Below are 22,107 nucleotides of genomic sequence, written 5' to 3'. Positions count from 1 at the left end.
CGACGTTCAGATCCAAGCTCTAATGACGTAACACTTACTGAATGTGATGTGGGCCTTGCACTCTGCACATCTGTAAGCCTGTGCAGACAACCCCAGCTCAGGACAGATGTCAGGGATGTACGTGGGGTTCTCTGATGCCTTCACATGCGCACACACCCGACACACCTGTGCAAGGCACTTCACGTGACAGCTATACTTGCAGTCTGCAACATAACCAGAATGTTATTAATGAACCAAGCACACTCAGTCTTCATGTTGTGTCTCGAGTACATTTGCTCTTTGCTTTAACGTTCGACTTCATTATCTAAGTAATGTACTGTAAAACTGTTTCTCCTGTTGTAGAGTATATATTGATAAGATAAACTTCTATTTATTTATTTATTTACTTTTCAATTGCTGATATAGCAGAACCTGAGTAATACAGAGCGTTCGCCTACGGGTGAGGCCAGGAAAGTGGCATGTACTGATACGCCGCTTTGTGCGCGCAGTTGTTGAGACACGCTCGACAATCAAGGACATCAAGGTCGACAAGTTATCAGTTGTGAGCCAGATGTTGCAGTGTTTAACACGTACGGTACAGTTTCTTGACACAGTTGCTTAAATATTCAGCGTTGTGTAAAATTTGTTAACAATGCAAAACGCAAAATTCATGCTTGAACAAAGAGTTTTTATGTATGATGCATATGTGAAAACAGAGTCATGTAGAGAGGTGCGTAGGCAATTTGAAGTGAAATATCCGGGTGCTCCAATTCAGGGTAGAGAAACTGTTAGACGTCTTGTTAACAAATTAAGGACAACAGGGTCGATAAATGCTACAATTCCTAAGCGAAAACGAAGAGAATTGACGGGAGAAAAAATTGATGAAATCAGTGCATCATTTACACGCTCTCCTAATAAATCTCTAAGACGTGTCTCACAGGAAGTTAGTGTTTCAAAAACATCAGTCTTTACTGCTGCTAAACTTTTAAAATTAAAACTCTACAGAGTATAGTATAGAAAGTGGAAGCTAACGGATAGACGATTCCCGCAAGCGACACCGCAGGCAGGCCGCTTTCCTGGCCCCACCTGTAGGCGAACGCTCTGTACTTTACCATACAACACTTCAGTTAGATGTAAATTAGAATATGTCTGAATCATACAGGACCCAATGCATAAAGATCAACAAGATGTAGTTGAAATTATTCAGGATAAATTTAAGTATTTTAAATCGTTTAAAAATTCCTGCCCTACTTGGATACCAACACTGCAGCTAATATCAATGTTTAATATGAAATCCCTCCAACATAGGATATCAGTATGCACAATTTTATTTCCCAAGAGAATACTCACAAACAAAATCGATTCTTCAGACATATTGAAATGAATTCCTTTTTACGCCCCATTCGTTAAGTCACATAACAAGTACTTTTCCATAATCCCAGATCAAAGACAGTCAGTCACAAAAATTCACCCCTAATCAGAATGTTGTACCTTTATAGTAAGTTAAATAATCCCAATGATATTGATTTATTTTCAGAAACAGAGAAATGTTTTTGAACAGAGAAATGTTTCGTAGTTCCAGTGCAGTGAGTGACTTGACAGCGAAATGAGTGTAGTGCTGAAAGGTACTTGTGCAGATATGAACATATCATACTCGTGGGTTTTAGTTCGAACTTAGATTTAAGATACAAATTAGATTTACTTTAAATGTTATTTTAAGTGATCGTGCTTCATTTAATTTAGGATGCTCCCTGTTCTTCTTCTTCTTCTTCTTCTTCTTCTTCTTATTATTATTATTATTATTATTATTAATTATTAGTGTTATTAATTTATTATTTATCTATTTATTTATTTTAGCTACTTGCTAGATGACAAAGTTAGATTTATAAAAGAACAAAACAAAAACTGAAATGTTTTACAAGAGATTTGTAATAAACATGTACAATATACAAAAAAATAAGTATTCATATCTGAAAGTCTGAGTTCATGACTGAAGAAAAAATTTCATAGCAAATGCATGCAGTGAATTTATATTAAACATTAAAATCTCAGTCACTTTTGGACAAGTTCAGAGTATCCTTAAGTGCCCCCACTGCCTCCCAGCTCTTCGTGTTCTGTTAAACTGCTTCCTACTTATTCGAAAATTATCTTATATTCAAACCTTATTTATGTATAATTTAAATGATTTCCCTCCAGTTACATATAACCCAGGTTTCACTGTAACAGTACTATCTGGTTACTTATTTATCCATCTGTAGTAGTTATTTTTAATATATCAGGGCACACCCTGAACAAACTCGGCTCAGTCAGTCTGCCTACTCAAGGTACAGGGCAAATTCATAACAACAGTGATGGCAAAGTGAAGAACTGTCAAAAGTGGCATACAATGATGCTTAAGGGCGTCTGTCCTCCATGTGTGTTATAGACACAACTGTGAAAAAGCTGAAACAATATTACGAAGGTATTTTTCCAGAAAAGCTGCACCAAAGGAGGCTATACTCTTTTTGCTTCAAAGAATTCTGTCACATGCATATAATAATGAACAAGTGGTTTCATGTTGCAGTGACACATATTTCGCACATAAGTATCTTTCATTGCTTGCTGTATATTCATATGTAGTCTTAACATACACACGTCATATTCACAGCACAAGCTCCTCTCCTTTTCCCCTAAATTCAGACCTTCGCCCAACTTCCCATCACAATTCCAACATTTATTAATTTTATATTGTTTTCTGTCCAGGGAAAATACTAGTATTTTATAAAACACTCAATACTCGTTCTTTCTTCACTGAACTATAAAAGTCACACATAACCATGTTAACGTCATGTAAGGACCTACTTACCTCCAGTGCATAGCAAGTTATGCAACTGTTTTCAGGGCTGTCATATGTAGATTAGGACTGTCATCTAAATTCCACTGCTACACATACAATATTGTCGGCTCGTTGATTTAATACTCAGTTGGAAGCCTTTGTGTTGTGACATATCATTTTTGCACGCATCAATATTTTCAGTGTCAAGACTTGTAACTTTCCACTATAAAAATCGTTCCTAGTTATAATTACCATTAGTGATATATTTATTTCAACTCGCATCAATAAACTCGAAATACGGCAACGGTGTTTCGTACGCCACGTGGAGTTGATATCGGCACGTCAATTAAAACTGCTAACGGATCATTGGTAGTCATATGTTATCGCTTCTTATGACTAGAGTGGCATCTGAGAAGGCCTAATCAATAAACAATCTCTTATCTTAAGTGTTCGCGTAGGCTTCCGCGGCTGGTGTACATGGTGTGTGGATAAGCTTCAGGACTTCTACCGCGTTGTCTTGGTGTTGGTGGCTGACATTTCGACCGCTGTGTTGTGGTCATCTTCAGAGCAGTTGTTGGATAAGGAAATAGTCTGGGAGTTCGTATATATATATATATAGTAGTCTCGATGGGGGAGTACTTGCGGTGATAGGTCGTAGGTTCTCAACCGGATGGAACAACGTAGGACCAATCAGATGCCAGAAGGAGAACCTACGACCTATCACCGCAAGTACTCCCCCATCGAGACTACTATATATATACGAACTCCCAGACTATTTCCTTATGTCCCCTTCAAAATTTTCTAGAGCTCCTTCAGGGGAGCAGCGTAACCCGGAGTGAGACTAGTGGCCAACAGGCTTGGAGCTCACATATTTAGTTTTGTACAGCCCCCAACCCCTTGCAAGGACGCGTTTTGCGTACCTTTTAAATTTTCCTCCCAATTCTCCTTCGATTTTTCGATTTTTCGATTATTTCCTTATCCAACAACTGCTCTGAAGATGACCACAACACAGCGGTCGAAACATCAGCCACCAACACCAAGACAACGCGGTAGAAGCCCTGAAGCTTATCCACACACCATCTCTTATCTTACCTCTTCAAAGGAAAGCGTTGTCTTTAATACCGGCTGGGTATTGATAAAATGCGGGCACTATACCAGGATATGGAATGGTAACGTACTCGAAGAAATTCCCCTGGACTAAACAGCATGTTAAGTTGGTAAGCCTGTCACGTACTCATTTCTCACTAAATAACATTGTTGTTAGGTTGCTTATTCAACTGTCCGAAGACAGGTCTGAAACTCACAAGTGGCATCAACAAGGCACTACTCATGAGGCAACTAAGACAGGAGATATTGCGATAGGATGGCCAGTTCATTTCCCCCTCCATTGCATACATTGTCGACTGGTAAATAACATTATAAAGGCTAAATTAAAACCGTGTTCCGCTAGAGCAAGGATGTAAACGAGGAGAAATCGTGTGTGTCGTATCACCCCTCCTTACTAGCCTACTGAACTGATGTGACGCTGAGAGGAGGGTTGTTTATGTCAAATTCACGCGATTCTCCCTGAATTCCATCACACGCACCTAAATTGGTAGGAGGAGGTAATGAGGGGAAATCACTCCGTGAGTCATTTTTACATCTCTGCGCTAGAAGTCCTGGTGTCCAAGACCGTAAAGGCAACATCCTCTGAAGATGAATGTTACACGATCGAAATCTCACAAGGTAAGGTTGTACATTAATAATGACATCAACTGGAAGAACAAGTAGGCTGCGCATTTGTTGCCTACCACAGTGATAATGAAATATTTTGCACCAAGATAAAACTGTCTCCTTATTGCACAGTTTTTCAGGCAGAACTTCTAGCAATTAATGAAGCCGTGAAATGGTGCATTAAGAACGAAAACTCAGCGCGCATATTTAGTGACTCCCAAGCTGCCCTTCACTGCATCGCTGACAAGTACAACCGTCACCCATTAGTGATAGAGGCAAGGGAATTACTTGAAAAGTACGCACAGCACATATGCCTCACTTGGGTCCGTGGACACAATGGTGTAAGAGGAAATGAGAGAGCTGATGAGCTAGTGAAAGCTGCAGCATCCAACAGCGAAACTCCGACACACAGTTTACAACCGATATCATATATCAAGAAACAAATACGACAACAGACTCATCAAAACTGGAATACTAGATGGACGACATGCACAACCAGATCACTAACAAGAGACACCTACTTCCCAACAATCCACGACCGACTCAAAAGCCATCACTTCAAACCTACTTTCGTAACAACGCAGTTTCTTTCTGGACATGGGAAATTTGGTACTTACTTCGACAGATTCAACATTCCAGCAGACATCGACTCTACATGCTCCTGCCGCGAAGACCTTCACAGTGTGAAACACCTTCTACTGTGTGTTCATTTCAAAGTGTGTCATGACGTCACTGTTGTGAGTCAGGGATTTGAAGCGAGTTTCAGCTTCTATGTCAGAGAAGTTGCCTATTAATCAAGGTGTTCAATCTGAAGTTGAGAATGTGTACAGTATAACTTGAACGTCGTAGCAACAGATGGCGGTCTGTACGGTCTGTGTGCTACCATAACCTCTTTCGAACTGTGTTTTGCGCGGGAAAGTCGTACGCTGGGTATTTGTTATCATCGGTTGCATACCACAACATTCCACAACACAAATCAAATGCTCCGTGTCCATGCTGACCGTCCAAGTTAATGTCAACAAATACGTAAGTAATCGTCTTAACTCTCTCGCCATATCCCGAGAGTTAGAAAAAAACTCACCTCAGTACGTGTTTCCAAACAGTTCACATTCCTGCCACTACAGGCGTTACCGCACGTATCGGTACGTACTTCCAGAGTCCGTGGGTATCCACGGACTTTCAGAATGAACGCCGTACTTGCTATGCAACTTCTCTGGCATTTAGGTAATACGCCTCTGCGGAAGTGTAAGAAGATTGAATTCTCTAGGCTCATCGACTAGCCACATGACGGCATACAGCGAGCCATGACACATTTTGAACTGAACACCCAGTATTTGACTGTCCTATTATTGAAGCAAAGGGATTTCAAATAAAGACACATCTTCTGGACTAAGACTTCACTATGTGAAGTGATCAAAAAACCTTGTTGCTACAGACAATTTATAGACTTGCTAAACTTTATCTTTAAAAGACTGTAGATACAAACTTCACCATTATCTGTGTAAAAATAAGTAGTATAGGTAAGTAGTATACCGTATAGCAAAAACTAAAACCCTAGCTTACCGCTTGGTGAATTAGGGTCCTTTTCCACGGATATTTAATAATACAAATAATAATGACATGTCATAAGTTTAGTGTAGGACATAATACAGGTCATATAGAGTTGAGAGGCACGAAGGAAGGACATTTGAGAAGGAAAGAAGAGAAAAAGGTGTGACGAGGGAAACAGTGAAGAGAGCCATCTATAAGGTAAAATTTTCAACAGGTTATACTGCTCCGCCATCTACTGTTACTTGCATCAACCACTGACGACCTCGCTATATACGACGTCTCATTCTCCCCTCTTCTCTCATGGTGTAGCTTTTCTGGAGAATTACCTCAAGCACTATGGATAGCAGTACTGACCCACGCACTGGTACCAGGAGTGCACGACACTCCAGATGACGCCGCAGCAGCGATCGCAGTGGTGCTTGGTGGTGGGTGCGGGCTGGGACTGCAGCGTGAAGTGGTGGCCCCGCACCACACGCACCTCCTGGTGGCAGTCCTGTGCGTCCTCGGCCGCCTCGCGGGCCTCCTGCAAGCGCAGGCGCAGCTCTATGAGGCGCCGCACCAGCCACTTGCGCTCCTCGGAGCACTCCGAGCTCTCCAGCACCATCTCCTTGCACTGCTCCACCGCCCGCGCCAGGTCCTCTATCGAGGTCAGCGTCTGCGCCTCCTGGTTGGGATCACATCGCAAATCAATTCTGCAGCAACGTCACATTAAATCACATCATCTCTTGAAGGAGTATTACAATATTCACCATCCAGTGCTGTGCATGTTCCATATGAGACAACTAAGAAAACAAATTTCTGCCCTGTGTTCAATTTTGAATGGGGGGGCTTGTTCCTATACAGAGTGGAAGTAATATAGCTGTCCTCTTGCGCGTGGTGCAGTGGTTAGCATCTCTGCCTTCCATGGCGACCCATGTTCAATCCCAGTCTAAGTCACAAAGGAATTTGTGGTGGACAAAGCCGGTACAAAGTGTTTTTAGTATTTAGTATTTTATTTAACCTGGTAGAGATAAGGCCGTCAGGCCTTCTCTGCCCCTCTACCAGGGAATTACAACTATAATATGAAGAATAACATTACAATTAATATTAAATTTACAATTACAATTACAATAAAAATTAAAGTACAGGTACGACAAGATTACCTGATTAATGAAAGCTAGACATTTTATCATAAAAGTTAAGAACAAAGAATTTTTTGTATTTACTGAATTACGGTACAAATTAAACCTAGAATAACAAAATTCTATAGTGATGAAATTACCGGATATTGAAATATTTTGTGATAGATTAAGAGAACTATTTACAAGAAACCATGTCTGAACGAGTCTCAATTACTGACACAGTGCCTAGTAAGTTTGCGTTTGAATTCAATTTTATTTCGACAGTCCCTAATGCTAGCAGGTAGCGAATTCGAGTCTTGGCAGGGCTATTGTGAAAGAGGATGAGTATGAGGAGGTGCGATGGGATGGTATTGTTAGTATTGTTTCATGGCGAGAGCGTGTGTTCAGATTGTGGTGGGAAGAAAGATAAGTGAAGTGAGACGACAGGTACGAAGGAATAGAAGAGTTCAAGATTTCGAAGAGAAGGAGTAGTGAATGTAAATTTCTTTTCTTATCTAGTTTAAGCCAACCTATTGCTTCCAGGGATGGGGTCATATGATCATAGTTATGAACATTGCTTACAAAACGTACACACAAATTATGAGCACGTTGAAGTTTCGTTTTGTTGTCGCTGGAGAGTTCAGTCAGTAAAATGTCAGCGTAGTCAAAATAGGGAAATACAAGCGTCTGCACAAGGGACTTTTTTAAGCAAGAGGGTTCTGCCATATCCCCTCACCATCATTCCATCATATTCCACAATCACCTTCACTCTGTGAAGACTCGTGACAAGCCACCAAACAAATAAAAAAATGGTTGAAAGTTGTAAATGTCTGTATTTAATAAACAACAACAATCAGCATCCACAATATGAATATTGAACCATTCAACACTGTCGTGCTCCCCAGTGCCACGAGAGTCCCGACAACACTAATGGCTAACTTACACTCATTCAAGTAACATTAAAAACAACACTACATGGATTCACCTTTTCTATGGTAATAGTAATAAAAAAACTTGAATAATAATCTTTGAACTTTGTGACTGCTGTTTTAAGCTGAAGTATGACATATTTCTCTTTAAATGCTTACCGGTATGTCGTACAGACATATTAAATCAGTACAAAATCCCAATTTGTCATAGTCTCTGAACGGATTCGAAAATTTAAAGTACACGTCGCTTGTTACGGTATCTGCTTTACCCGAATAATCAAAATATGTAGTAGCTCAATAATATTTGTGACATCAAATTAAAACGCAGTTATGAATGTATTAAAGATTTAACCTAATTGCATTGCTACAACTCATATATCCAATCAAGTTTCCACCTTCGAAGTTTGATTATTCGGCTTCGATATTTTGTCTATGTACTTTATAAATTACAGAGATATTGTTATGTATATTATATCTTATAAAAGATTAATATGTGCAATAGTAAAGTTCAAAGACGTGAATGACATACCATAGAAAGTACAATCATTTTAACTTTTCTTTTTGTACGGTACCTCTGAAATTGTCAGGTAGTTTTCTGCTGTGACCAGACTAGCAGGAATGACAGCTTTTCCTTCTGAAGTGTCATCCCCGGAAACACAACCAGAAGTCGATGAAGATGGTGTAGAAGCAAATGTTTGATTTGCTGTAGCATTATCATCCAAGCTGCTCTCGAAAATAACTTTATTGTTATTATTATTTCCTTCCATGTTTATAACGCATGATCTACACATATACTGACCAGCCCTTCACGGCCTCCGTGCGCTACCTGCGCAGTCAAATTGATAAGCAGTAAATGTCAAAGATTATAGAGCTGAAGGCCACTGCACACAAGAATTCAATGTTGCCAACACGTCGACTATTAGCATAGATTGTGCTAGTATAATGCGATGACACACTTTTCATACATTTTATATTAGAAATATTTGCTTAATTTGTTTTCAATTATAAATTTAAGGGACGAAACTAAATATTAAATTTAATATGTCAGAGATAACAACCATCAGCAGTTGGTATCCCTTCTAAAACATATTATTGCGGATTGTTGTCTCTTGTAATGGTGGAAACATCAGCCATTCTCATTGTTGTTTTCTACAGCATACCCTATATTTCTGTATAAACTCTACAGGAGTTCATTCTGTTGATGACTTTTCACCAGAGATCAATTCAGAGAGCAAACAGGCAGCTTTTCTGTCTGTGTCGTCATTGATTTTTTTATTGCGCCCTAAATTCATGTCATTTTTTTTCTTGTTAGGAGGGTGGGAACATCCCATGCACTACGACCTGAGGTCTACTGTACACCCCCCCCCCCCCCTATATGGGATGAGTTGCGTGCCCACTGATATAATAGTAATAATAGTTTGACTAATTAAAATGTGTCTCAGTGAAACTTACAACAGAGTCTGTATAGGCCAATTTCTACCTGATACTTTTCCAATTCACTGCGGACTAAAGCAAGGAGATGCATTATCACCTTTACTTTTTAACTTTACTCTAGAATATGCAATTAGGAAAGTCCAGGATAACAGAGAAGGTTTGGAATTGAATGGGTTACATCAGCTGCTTGCTTATGTGGATGACATGACTATGTTAGGAGAAAATCCACAAACGACTAGGGAAAAACATGGAAATTTTACTTGAAGCAAGTGTGTGATAGGTTTGGAAGTAAATCTCGAAAAGACAAAGTATATGATTATGTCTCGTGACTAGAATATTGTACGGTACGAAATAGAAATATAAAAATTGGAGATTTATCCTTTGAAGAGGTGGAGAAATTCAGATATTTCAGAGCAACAGTAACAAATATAAATGACAGTCTGGAGAAAATTAAACGCAGAATAAATATGGGAAATGCATGTTATTATTCGGTTGAGAAGCTTTTGTCATCTAGTCAAAAAATCTTAAAGTTAGAATTTATAAAACAGTTATATTACCAGTTGTTCTGTATGGTTGCGAAACTTGGACTCTCACTTTGAGAGAGGAACAGAGATTAAGGATGTTTGAGAATAAGTTTCTTAGGAAAATATTTGGGGCTAAGAGCGATGAAGTTAAAGTGAATGGAGAAAGTTACACAAGACAGAACTGCACGCATTGTATTCTTCACCTGACATAATTAGGAACATTAAATCCAGACGTTTGAGATGGGCAGGGCATGTAGCATGTATGGGTGAATCCATAAATGCTTATAGATGTTAGTTGGGAGGCCGGAGGGAAAAAGATCTTTGGGGAGGCTGAGACGTAGATGGGAGGATAATATTAAAATGGATTTGAGGGATGATAGAGACTGGATTAATCGTACACAGGATAGGGACCAATGACGGGCTTATGTGAGGGCAGCAATGAACCCCGGGTTCCTTAAAAGGCATTTGTAAGTAATAATAATACAAACTTACTTACTTACTTACTTACAAATGGCTTTTAAGGAACCCGAAGTTTCATTGCCGCCCTCACATAAGCCCGCCATCGGTCCCTATCCTGTGCAAGATTAAGCCAGTCTCTATCATCATACCCCACCTCCCTCAAATCCATTTTAATATTATCCTCCCATCTACGTCTCGGCCTCCCTAAAGGTCTTTTTCCCTCCGGTCTCCCAACTAACACTCTATATGCATTTCTGGATTCGCCCATACGTGCTACATGCCCTGCCCATCTCAAACGTCTGGATTTCAAGTTCCTAATTATGTCAGGTGAAGAATACAATGCGTGCAGTTCTGTGTTGTGTAACTTTCTCCATTCTCCTGTAACTTCATCCCGCTTAGCCCCAAATATTTTCCTAAGCACCTTAAGTAATAATAATAGTAATAATAATAATAATAATAATAATAATGATGATGATAATAATAATAATAATAATAATAATAATAATAATAAACATTCTATAGAGAAGGTGCTTAAACTAGGATTAGGTATCACTGAGAATATCGGTCACGGCCATTACTGGAGCAGACATGTACCCCAAAAGCATATTGGTCAGTATCACTTTCAAAATGAGCACGTTCAGATAGAAGACTTAACAGGATTTATTTGGTTGTTGCGTAAGTTCATAGCAGTTTTGTTCGTCATCACAACACTGTATTGTTAGTAGATTGTTTATTATTTGTCATTTCTCATTTGTTATTTGCAGTGTTGTGCTTGTAAATACGCCTTAATTTTGTGAACTTGAAGAAAATTTGTGCCATTTATGAGCTAAAGAAGGTGGAATGGTAAGTGGAAAAAAAAAAAAAAAAAAACGAACACTTCCAACATATTCTCTTTTTTGAGTTTAATAGAGGAGTAAAGGCAGCGAAGGTGGCTCGAAATATTTGTGCCATGTACGGGGAGAAAGCCATCGGAGAAAGCACTGCAAGAAAATGATCCTGTCATTTCAACACATAGCAATCGATACAAAAGTTAGTGTCCATCCACAGATGATGATGATGTGCGTGTGGTGGGATAAAAAAGGAGTCGTGTTGTATACTATGAATTGCTGACATAACTGCTGACATTTATTGCCACAATTCAGACGTCTTGCGGCCGTAATTGAAGAAAAACGATTCCACATCCCCCATATTCTCTCGATCTTGTGCCCTCAGATTTCCACCTTTTCAGTTCTCCATCTAACAATTTTCAAGGGAACCCTTTGATAACGAAGAAGCTTTACGAACTTGGCTTGACAATTTCTTTAACTCCAAACCAGCAGATTTCTTCAGACGGAGAACTGAAAAACTACCCCAGCGTTGGTAGCCACAGATAATGTAGCAGAATATATTACTGATTAATGTTGGTCTTCTATTCAACTCAAATAAAAACCTATCACAGCGAAAAATTGCTACGAACTTTGGCATCAACCCAATACGAGGTATTGTACTTTTCTACAAATAATCAGGTACAGACAAACACAAATTGATCCAACAGAAAAGGTCCAACACAGGGCAGCAAAATATGTCAAAATGGGAAAGGTACATAAAAGACTTAGGATGGGAATTGCTCAAATCATGGTGATGAAAAGCCAGGCTTAGCGCACTGTTTAAGGGACAAATGGAACACAAAGTATGGACCGACATTAATATTAGTTTAGTGACACCATCATACTTATGCAGGGCTGATCATATTATGAAGTTTAAATGCAGGAAACAAAGAACAGACGTGGCAAAATTTTCCTTTCTTAACTGCACAATAGTAGACTGTAAAAGCTTACCTGTGGCAATCTTTCAGGGTGGTCCTCTCAAAATCAATACATTTAAGGAAAGGTTGAGAAGATTAGGTTGAGATTTAATAGTAATGTAAATGCAGTGTAATTACCTAAGTTGTGTCATGTAATTAATTAAGTTTATATGTAATTCATTAAGGTGATTTGTAATTACTTAAGTTGACAATAGTTGAATTTAATAGGAATAGGTTTGATTGTAAGTTAGGTTTACTTGTCTTTATTTATAGTAGCTACCAGGCTCATTGCATTTATTTATTTATTCATAGTTAGAATTAATTCTACGTTTATTTTATCTATGCTATTTTATTGCTGTAATTATTGTAATGTTATTGTGTACTATACAGATCACTGCCACTGAGAATATACCCAATTGCAGTGCTAATAAATACATACCAGTACATACATACATTATAATATATGGGCATAATGTGTGGGCTTAAGAAGACGGACTGGATGTAAAAAAACAGTGGCAGACAAATAATTTGGTATAACCTTATATTTTAACAAATCATGCAAATGCAATTTCACAGAACATAATTTTAACACAATTGAAAAAAAACATCTGTTAAATATAATTAGTAGACTCTCTGCTTGTGTATAAACAAGTCCTCACTCTGTTTCGATGTTAACAGCAAAGTTAGTTGCAGCTCTCTCTGTCGAAAATAAAGAAATTCTTGCACAGTACAGGCTCGGGAGATAAAGTCTGATTATTCACAATTGCTTTCACTTTAGTCAAATGAAGCTCACCGGCATCGCACAAGGCCCATACTTCCTGCAACAGAAACAAATATTGCTCTGCTGATCCTGTGTCATCTCAGTTTAACCTTGACTACAGTAATACCTCATATCCGCAGAAGATATGTTCCGAAACCTACCGTGTATAAGGGAAACTGCGGATGACAGAAAATCATATAAATATTTTTTCAATAACATACATACCTGTCAGTGGCTTTACACTTGAGCACGTGAACCCCTAGTAAAAACAGTAGTAGAATAATATTCAAGAAATAAATAATTACACATTGCAACATTAGAAAAAGAACAGTGTAGAATTATTTGCTTCCGAGTGCTCTGAGAGAAAGACAACGTGGCAGAAAGACTGCTTAGGAGCATGTGATATGACACTTCAGTGCGAGAAAACTGGCTGATTCTTGGAAGCAAGACGGAGGGGCTAGTTCCCCATGTGTGCACATGCCAATTGTGAGGATGGCTAGTAAGGTTAGCAATTGCTTTCGAACTTATCATTGGGTAGGAAGTTGGAATTAATACAAAGTAGTACAACACCTCACAGATGTCTGAGACATATTCTAAATATAAGATGGCCGGAAATAATAGCAAATGAAGAACTGTGGAGAAGAACTAACCAATCACAAATATGTTATCAAATAACACAAAGAAAATGGAATTGGATAGGTCACACGCTGAGAAAGCCAGATGGAGCTATTGAGAAGACCGCAATTGGTTGGAATCCACAAGGAATAAGGAAGAGAGGACGGTCTAGAAAAACATGGAAACAATCAATAGAGGAGGAAGTAGAGAGATGTGGGCAGCGGCGGTTCCTCTATATGAGCACAGGAGCACGTGAAGACCTTAAAAACCAACAATAATCATACGTATTACTGTATTAATATTATTACCGGTACATCTATTACTTTCCAATACGCAATGACGTTCCTACATTTTTCGTCTCGAGAGAATGTCCTGTTCATGCGTCGTGTGTCTTTAAATCTCCATTGGACTGCAAGGAACTTACAATATTGGACTGGTTGACAGCAGTTCGCACAATTTTTCTCTAGTAGGGTGAAATAGCCTGAGGCGAGAATATTTTCTGGTTTGTTACAATGGTTACAACAGCTCTGGCTCGCACAAGTCTTAACGTGCTAGTGACAGAGAAACAGAGATGCTCCATCTCTCTCTTGGGTCTGGCATCCTGTTCCTTTCTCCCTCTTTCCTCGTGTTCTCTCTTTACTTTTTCTTTTCAAAATACCATTATGCGCGGGGGCTGATTCTGTTGTCTTTTGTTCAGCAAAGTAAGGAAAATACAAGCTGCATTGGTGCGTATTGAGAGTTGAAACAGTAACATTTCAAGTTTGGAAATGGACGTATGTGAAATTGTGAGTGTGTGGAATTAAAAGAGGATTAAAACATTCGTCTGTAACACCATGGCAGAAGACCGATTAAGTACATTGGCTATGTTGGCAGTGGAAAAAAAAAACCTGCTAACATGATTAGAGACTTCAGTAATAAAGTTATTGATAAGTTTGCACCTCTCAAAACTAGGCGCATGGAGCTTCTCTACAAATAAATCCAGATCTTCAACACTATCTACAACAGCAGTGAAGATGAGTCCTATGAATTAATTTTACTCTACTTTTGTTCAATGGTTTTAATTTTGGTTTCATATGCGTAGATTTGGTGCATGAATATTAGAACTCGTTTATCTCTGACGCGTGATTCAGCTATACGAGGATATATCAGTGTGTTCATTACTCATATTTTTTGTGAACACCCATTCAAGAAAGGCACGAGCCGCCACTGGATGTGAGAAAAGCTGGGAAGAGGTGAAACAGATGGCTGGCAACAGAGTACGCTGGAGGAACTTCATTGCTGCCCTATGTTCCACCTAGGAACAACAGGATATAAGAAGAAGTAGGTACAGCACCTCAGCTCAGCATGGATTTGCGGCTGTGAGGTGACCAATCATTTGTACTGCTTTCCATGCATGTTATTTGCGAATGTAGTTCGGTAAAGCTTGGGGTCAGTGATTTTGCGCACTTAAGTCAAAGAACAGTGAAACATCAAAGTGTGCAGTCATACCTGAATTCTTTTCTTGAATTCAATATTTTAGGGAAAGTGCACATTCGTCAACAACTTGATAGTGTTTATTGCCTGAACATAAAGAGATATAATGAGCAAATCTCGAAAAATAGTTAATTTACATGCTTTTTAAAATCATCGACTGCATTAATTTTTGTGGTGCATTCAACTAGCACTTCAGGGCCATGACAAACGTGCACATTCTAGTAATCCTGTGTTTTTAAGGGCCTCATCAACTTCTCGGCAGAGTTTTTTTATTTTATTTTATTTTACAAATCTGACTCACATTGAGATTGCTAAAACACAGAATACTATACAAAATAACGTACATCATTGGAAAATGTTACAAGATACATGGTTAAAATAGAAAAGGGAAAGGAAGAATATGTATAACATATAATGTATAGTATAAAGATTTAGTTCAACATATGTAAAATGACATATTAAACAATAATATGATGCAAATTTATAATATATATTGAGATTACATTCAGATTAAATTGTTGTTGATTCCATATAAATGTTTTTAGGTTAGCTATCGAGTATTTAATTATATTAATAATAATTTTATCTTGCACATCTTTACCAATTTTATATTTTCTTCTCCATTAAACAAAAAATCTGTACTAATAATAAATTTGTAACCTACATTTTTCTGGTAATTTTCATTTTTTTCAAAAATAATTGGTGTTAACATGCATAATTAACTATCCTGAGACCGAAAATAGCATTTCTGAAATTTTTGTTTGTATGTTTGTCTGTATGTTTGTTACCTGTTCACGCGATAATAGTTGAACCGATTTCTATGAAAATTGATATGTATAATAAGTTAGTTCCTACTTAGATTTTAGGCCATATGGCATTCAAAATACTTTCTTCAAAAGGAGGGTTATAAGGGGACCTGAAATAAATAAATCAAAATATCTTGCTTGTTATTGATTTTTTAGGAGAATTTTACATAACAAAAGTTGTTTTAAAAATGTTTCCAACAAGTTTTATTTCTTTCAAAATTTTGATAGAACTGATATTTAACAAAATATATAAGTTTTAAAATAACAATGCATTTTATGTCAGTGCCATCTCAAACAAACTAATGTAATGAAGTGAAAACAAATGACTTTGCATTTATTTAAGGCAGCCTTGCACAACAAAGAGAAGTTATTCATTTTACACTATTTTTATACGAATATCATTGCATTCTATGATATGCATATAAATGTTACTTTAACAATATTAACATATATAGAGAGAGAAGTGTGTTTGTATGAAGTAATCTCAGCAACTACATACTTACCCATTTGCATAATTCTTTCACCACTGGAAAGTGTAGTTCTTCTATATGGATATAGGCTATATCCTGAGTAAATAGAGAACAGAGTACAAATGGGCCATAAGATACAATTAAAACAGATCCTTACAGACAGAACTTGATATTCTGTCGAAATATTTTTATTGCTTAATTACACATTTGGATGAGCCATGGTAATATAGAGGCCAACTTAAACTTTGTTTAGTCCATATAATACTAATTTTATACTACTCGTACAATTTAATTTCCTTTGTCCATGAAACATAATAATATTTTTAAGTGTGTCGTAAAAGACGAATAGGCCTACTTCCCCTGGACCAAAAATACAATGCAAATAGAGTAAAAATTAGTATTTTACTGTAGAGTTCACTGGAGCGGAGTCATTTTACAAAGTGTCACGAAATGGCGTTCCTGTGCTCATAATTTACCCCATTTGTTTTCTATGTTTCTTAAAATAATATTTATCTACCATTTTCCATTTGTTTTCATTTACATACACAATTATGGTCCACACCTGTGGAGTAGCGGTCAGCGCGTTTGGCCGCGAAAGCAGGTGGCCCGGGTTCGAATCCCGGTCGGGGCAAGTTACCTGGTTGAGGTTTTTTTTCCCGGAGTTTTCCCTCAATCCAGTATGAGCAAATGCTGGGTAACTTTCGGTGCTGGACCCTGGACTCATTTCACTGGCATTATCACCTTCATATCATTCAGACGCTAAATAACCTAGATGTTGATACAGCGTCGTAAAATAACCCAATAAAATAAAAAAAAATACACAATTATGCACAATGGAGCCAACACAAAAATATATATTTGTTCGCCCTATTTTGACGTTGATTTGAAGTGATCTATTAAAGAATGTATTCAAGATAATTTAGAAAAATGTTATCCTTGCACCAAAAGGATGCTCCCTGGACCAAATGTCGTATTTTAATTATGTAATTAATTTATAGTTTCATCTGGTATTGTATGGCGTTGTTGTGACTGAGATATCTGTTGTTAATTGTTTTCATTTGTAATAGTAAGCCATAACCCCAGCGGGCGACATGACCAAGAAAGGCCTGTAATAACAATGATAAGAGTAAGTACCTCGTTGATGTCCAGTGCAGACGCGACTCTGCTGTGCTGCCTCACCATGTGGAACAGCCTGGAGTAGTACGTAGTGCTGAAGCGTGCGAAGTTGCCATTCTTGCGGTTCAGCAGGGCGTCCAGCAGGAAGGCAAGGCAAGAGCGAGCGTGCTGTGCAGACACCATGTGCGTCACCAGCACCTGCAGTGCAGCCTGCACACTGCACTCCGGCATCAGGCTCTGTCTGCCACGCAGCCAGCTCAGCGTGTTCGCACCCACTGGAAACATCACACCCTGTTGCAGCTCATTCAGCTCCCCCACAGAACAGAGGGAACAGTCCGAAGCTGATTGGCATGTAGTAAGAATAGGGATATCCTGAACTAGCACCAACAGATAGCACACGTGTACTTTGAGGGATGCGCTTTGCGTGTGCATTTGTTTTTCGGTATATAAACACTGAGGATATACATTGTGTATTAGTATATTAAATACTCTTAAAAACAACTAAAAATGGCAAATTTTGTTATGTTCCTATATGTAAAAACTAGGGAAAGCTTTTTGTCTTCAATCAGGTCCAGAAATATTCTGAAATATTCTGAGTAGTTATTAGGTTATTATACGTATTAATTCTTCTGTTACTATCCATCTCAGAGAGACAAAACACTTCTTCATATACCTGTAGGCCATTGGGCCTCGAAAGTGCTAGCTATTAAAATATAAAAGTAACTTACTTTAAGTAAGGAATTGTTGACTATAGTTTCATTTTGGAAGAGGAAAAAGAAAAATGCAACCTCGACAGCGAGCTATGTTAGCATAGATTACATGCAGTAGTTGTAGGAGTCTCCGAAGTTTACGACTGCAGTAAACTCTCGATAAACTAGGATGTTTATTATCCAGGACGATTCGTAGTGAAATCCATTTCGTGAATAATGTTTTTAATGTACTGTACCCTAATTATTAAAGCCATGTTTTAAGTTCAAATTTTCAAAATCATCCCACACAGTATTCAAAACTGCATGTCCTTAACCTACAAAACACACTACTAATCGTGATACTATTGCGATCATATTATATCATCCTATTAAAAATTGCATTTGATCTTTCTGCAACTACAGAAAAAATACAAGGAATTCAATTTTGATAGTCTCTTCCCTATAAAAAAACACATTGGTGGCTGCATATCCTGTTTTTAGCGTACGGTTCTTAAATACTAATCATTAAAGAGGGCAATATTCACCTTCGACATAGTTCCTATTATTTTATTCGTGCATCTCGTTCTCAAAGTTCTCGTTCAGGTTCATGAACATTCAATTTACTCGTATCTATATTCTGCATACTGCAGATTTCCACACCCATCTCTTAAGGGGAATCGCTCAATATTATACAGGTTTACGTTATTATTTATCGTAAATTAAATTAAATTATGAGGTAAGAAAATATTGAATTATATTAAATTATAGTAGGTTATACAAAATAATTGTAAATATAATTTTGACACGCACAGAAAACCAATAAGCGGGAAAACGTAATCAACTGTAGCATATCACATAGTCCTACAACATGTTGCGCTGCATGGAACGCTCCTGCCATCTGACGGTAAAACTTCGCATAAGATATCCCTATAGGCATTACAACTGGTTTATATCTGACCAGTCAGAGAACATCTGTCAAGGTCGAGCATCCGACTGGCCAAATGTTCGACATTCATGCGGTGACTCCTAATGTTTTGCAGGCTAGACAGAACACCAGGCACACTTCATCACATTCGAACACTTCCTGAGTACACAATGGAGAAACAATTGAAGGAAATTTACTTTGTCTGATTAAAAAAATTTGTTTGTTTGAAATAGGCCCGCAGTTCATTGATCTTCTTCTATTATTCTGAACTTGCAGTAATTTTATAACTATTAAATAAATGAATAAATAACAAGGGAAATAAGCATAATGCATAATGTGAAGTATGATATGAAGAGTTCGCAGGAAAAACGATGAATGTCACATTTCTGTTAAGGATTACATAATGATATAATTGAGTCTATAACTGCAAGGTGTAGAGCTGTTTCTATAGAAAATAAAGGAAAGGATTACTGTATTCGTGGTGATAATTCTCCTTTTTATCATTTTTTATAAGAACAACATTAAATTTCGTAGTGATCCATTGAATTAGATAATGACATCAACCTTAAGAAAACTGTGACATTCATAGTTTTTCCCACGAACTCTTCATATTATGTAAGCAAATATAAAAATGAAAATACAATTAATTACAAAACAAAAGAGTAAATATATTCCATTGTAACATTTATAGTTTAAACTCAAAATGTGTACCTAAAAAAGTACAGTAAAACCCCGATAAGATGCTGTTCAAGGGACCGGGTGTAAAACGAGTATTAGGCGGGTATTCTAATTTTGACTTGTATACAGTATCTATTAGCATTTTTCTTTATTGAAATACATGATTCATGAAAGGTAATACAGTATTACTCCATTATGTAATTACTCTACCGTACGTCAAAGACATTTACAATATGTACTGTACTTAAATCTTTCGAAAAAAAAAAAAGCCATTTATAGTTGTTTGCCGTGTGTGTGTTCTCCAAGTCCTCATGTTTACCACACTTCACTCTCTTGCGCTTACATTCTCCCAAAGTCGCAGCTGTAGTGATTGAGTCACGATTTTTTATTATCATTCTTAATGTCGATGATGGGATTCCTAATGCATCAGAGAGTTGTTTCTGAGTAAGAGTACTGTTCTCATCGTACTTTCGTAAGATTTCCAATTTTTCCGACACAGAAAGTGCTTCTCGTTTAACACTCATTGTAATCACATTCACAGACACTTCAATACACTAAAGGACAACAAACTGCCCAGCAAAAATTTCCAGAATTTTATTACGGTCGAGTGAGGAATGTTGTTTGAGAGAGAGGGTTAGCAAGAGGGTGAGGTATTGTAACTGTATGTAGGGTTTAACCACGCAGATAAGGAGTCGAATAAGAGAGCGTAACAAGAGGGTGGGGTATACTAAGGTATGAAGTATGAAGGTTTAAATGCGCAGGTAAAGGCTCGAATATCAATACTTTTCAGGTTAATGGCACCAGTGAGTTCAGTGACCAAGATGTTTCATTGCTGTTACAGTACATTGCTGAAAATTACATCGAAAATATTCCACAAAAACAGCGCATTATGCGGGACTTGGGGTATTTCATAAAGGCGTTATATATGAAATGTGCAGGGATCAGACAAAAAAAGCGCATTACATGGGATAGCAGTGATATAAACCGAATATCGGAGATGAATGATCCTCACGTCTCCAGATGCGGCGTATGTTCCACAGGTGCTGACGGATGTCTGCAATGCTGTGGTTCAGAGTGTCCGTCATGAGCTTCTTCAGCTCCGCGTCCTCCTCCATCGGTGCCAGCACGAAGTAGGCCAGGAATGCAGAAGGCAGGGCGCAGTTGCCTCCCTCCATCAGCTGCGCAGCCAGCTTCTTCACGAACTGCAGCTTCACATGCTGCGACTCGTCCTACAATTCTGACTAGCTCAGCATTTTTTGTGCAATTCAGGAAACAAAGTCTTTCTTATTTGCTTGTGTAATGAAATCATCGACAGTAATGTAAAAATGATACTTAAGCACGACCAGACTGACTGAGAGAGCACCAACAACTATAAGCAGGTATTACCATAAATATGACTGATTTATGACACGAATTCTCGCGAAAATTGGCTGTTTCTGCTAGAAACCTTAAACATACAAAATAAAATAAACAAATACAACTTAATAGGAGTTTAAAAATTAATACAGTGAAACCTGCCTTTGCGGTCACTTTATTTAAATGGCCACCTGGCCAAAAGGCCAATTTTCTCTGGAACCAATTGAATTTTCCATAAGTTCAATACAAATTCTCTCTTTATTTAGCGGCCACCTCATGCGCCGGCCAGCGGCCGGGGTCTATTTGGATTGGAACCTGACTATAACGGTCATTGTCCAACAAAAAATCTTTTCACGGATACCATCTGATCTATTTTTTCGACGGTTAGAGGACAGGAAGCAATAGCTAAGTGTACAACAGTAAACCCTCCATATCTTAGGGTTAGTTGATTACTGTTTTATGACTCTTTTGTCACTTTCCACTCTGACCCTGCACAGCTATAAATTCTTACTCGCTTTCTAAGGATTGAAACACGGACTTTTTCTATCGAAAATGTCACAGTATGTTTTAGGTAGTCAACCATTCGATTTTTTTGTTCTCCTCTTTCTATATGGACCAGATTTTACGAATTTTTCTTCTTTTCATTCACTTGATTCAGAGGAACTGTGAAGTTAGTTTGAGAGAGAAATCATGTCTAACAGTAAATCTAGAGTAGTGTTAAGTTTAGAGGTGAGACAAAAAATGATTGAAGAAAGTGAGAAGGGAACATCTGCGAGAAAAATTGCAGAAATATTCAAATGTGGAAGGACATAAATAAACGGTATAATTAAGAATAAAGATGAAGTATTAAAAGAATGGGAGGAAGACAGAATCTGTGTTTAGTAATGTGAATGAGTTCGTTTACGAACGGTTCAAGTGTGCGAAGGCGAAGA

At 37.9% G+C, this 22,107-nt stretch overlaps 2 protein-coding genes across 6 annotated transcripts in view; both read right to left on the bottom strand.

Annotated features, from left to right (window-relative positions):
* The window catches only part of DEF8 (differentially expressed in FDCP 8 homolog), a 37,425-nt gene extending 28,486 nt beyond the window's left edge, over positions 1–8,939 (bottom strand). The window contains exons 1-3 of one of the 2 annotated variants that reach the window (XM_069844826.1): positions 8,660–8,939; positions 6,413–6,722; positions 39–203 (exon numbers count right to left, since the gene is read on the bottom strand). In XM_069844826.1, the coding sequence (XP_069700927.1) occupies positions 39–203; positions 6,413–6,722; positions 8,660–8,878 (694 nt within the window). In that variant the 5' untranslated portion in view covers positions 8,879–8,939. The remainder of the gene's footprint in view (positions 1–38; positions 204–6,412; positions 6,723–8,659) is intronic. The other variant, XM_069844827.1, reaches the window with a different exon arrangement.
* Positions 8,940–12,814: 3,875 nt separating this feature from the next.
* Positions 12,815–22,107, bottom strand: part of LOC138713077 (sister chromatid cohesion protein PDS5 homolog B-B-like) — a 50,498-nt gene continuing 41,205 nt past the window's right edge. For 3 of the 4 annotated variants that reach the window (XM_069844822.1, XM_069844821.1, XM_069844820.1), the window contains exons 19-21: positions 20,832–21,048; positions 17,546–17,802; positions 12,815–13,105 (exon numbers count right to left, since the gene is read on the bottom strand). In XM_069844822.1, coding sequence (XP_069700923.1) covers positions 12,971–13,105; positions 17,546–17,802; positions 20,832–21,048 — 609 coding nt within the window. In that variant the 3' untranslated portion in view covers positions 12,815–12,970. Of the gene's footprint in view, positions 16,508–17,545; positions 17,803–20,831; positions 21,049–22,107 lie in introns of all 4 variants that reach the window. The other variant, XM_069844824.1, reaches the window with a different exon arrangement.

Source organism: Periplaneta americana, chromosome 14, assembly GCF_040183065.1.
Source record: "Periplaneta americana isolate PAMFEO1 chromosome 14, P.americana_PAMFEO1_priV1, whole genome shotgun sequence".
In the NCBI taxonomy this organism is placed as follows: domain Eukaryota; kingdom Metazoa; phylum Arthropoda; class Insecta; order Blattodea; family Blattidae; genus Periplaneta; species Periplaneta americana.
The sequence above is the reverse complement of the archived record's forward strand: the minus strand, read 5'-3'. Positions and strand labels throughout refer to the sequence as shown.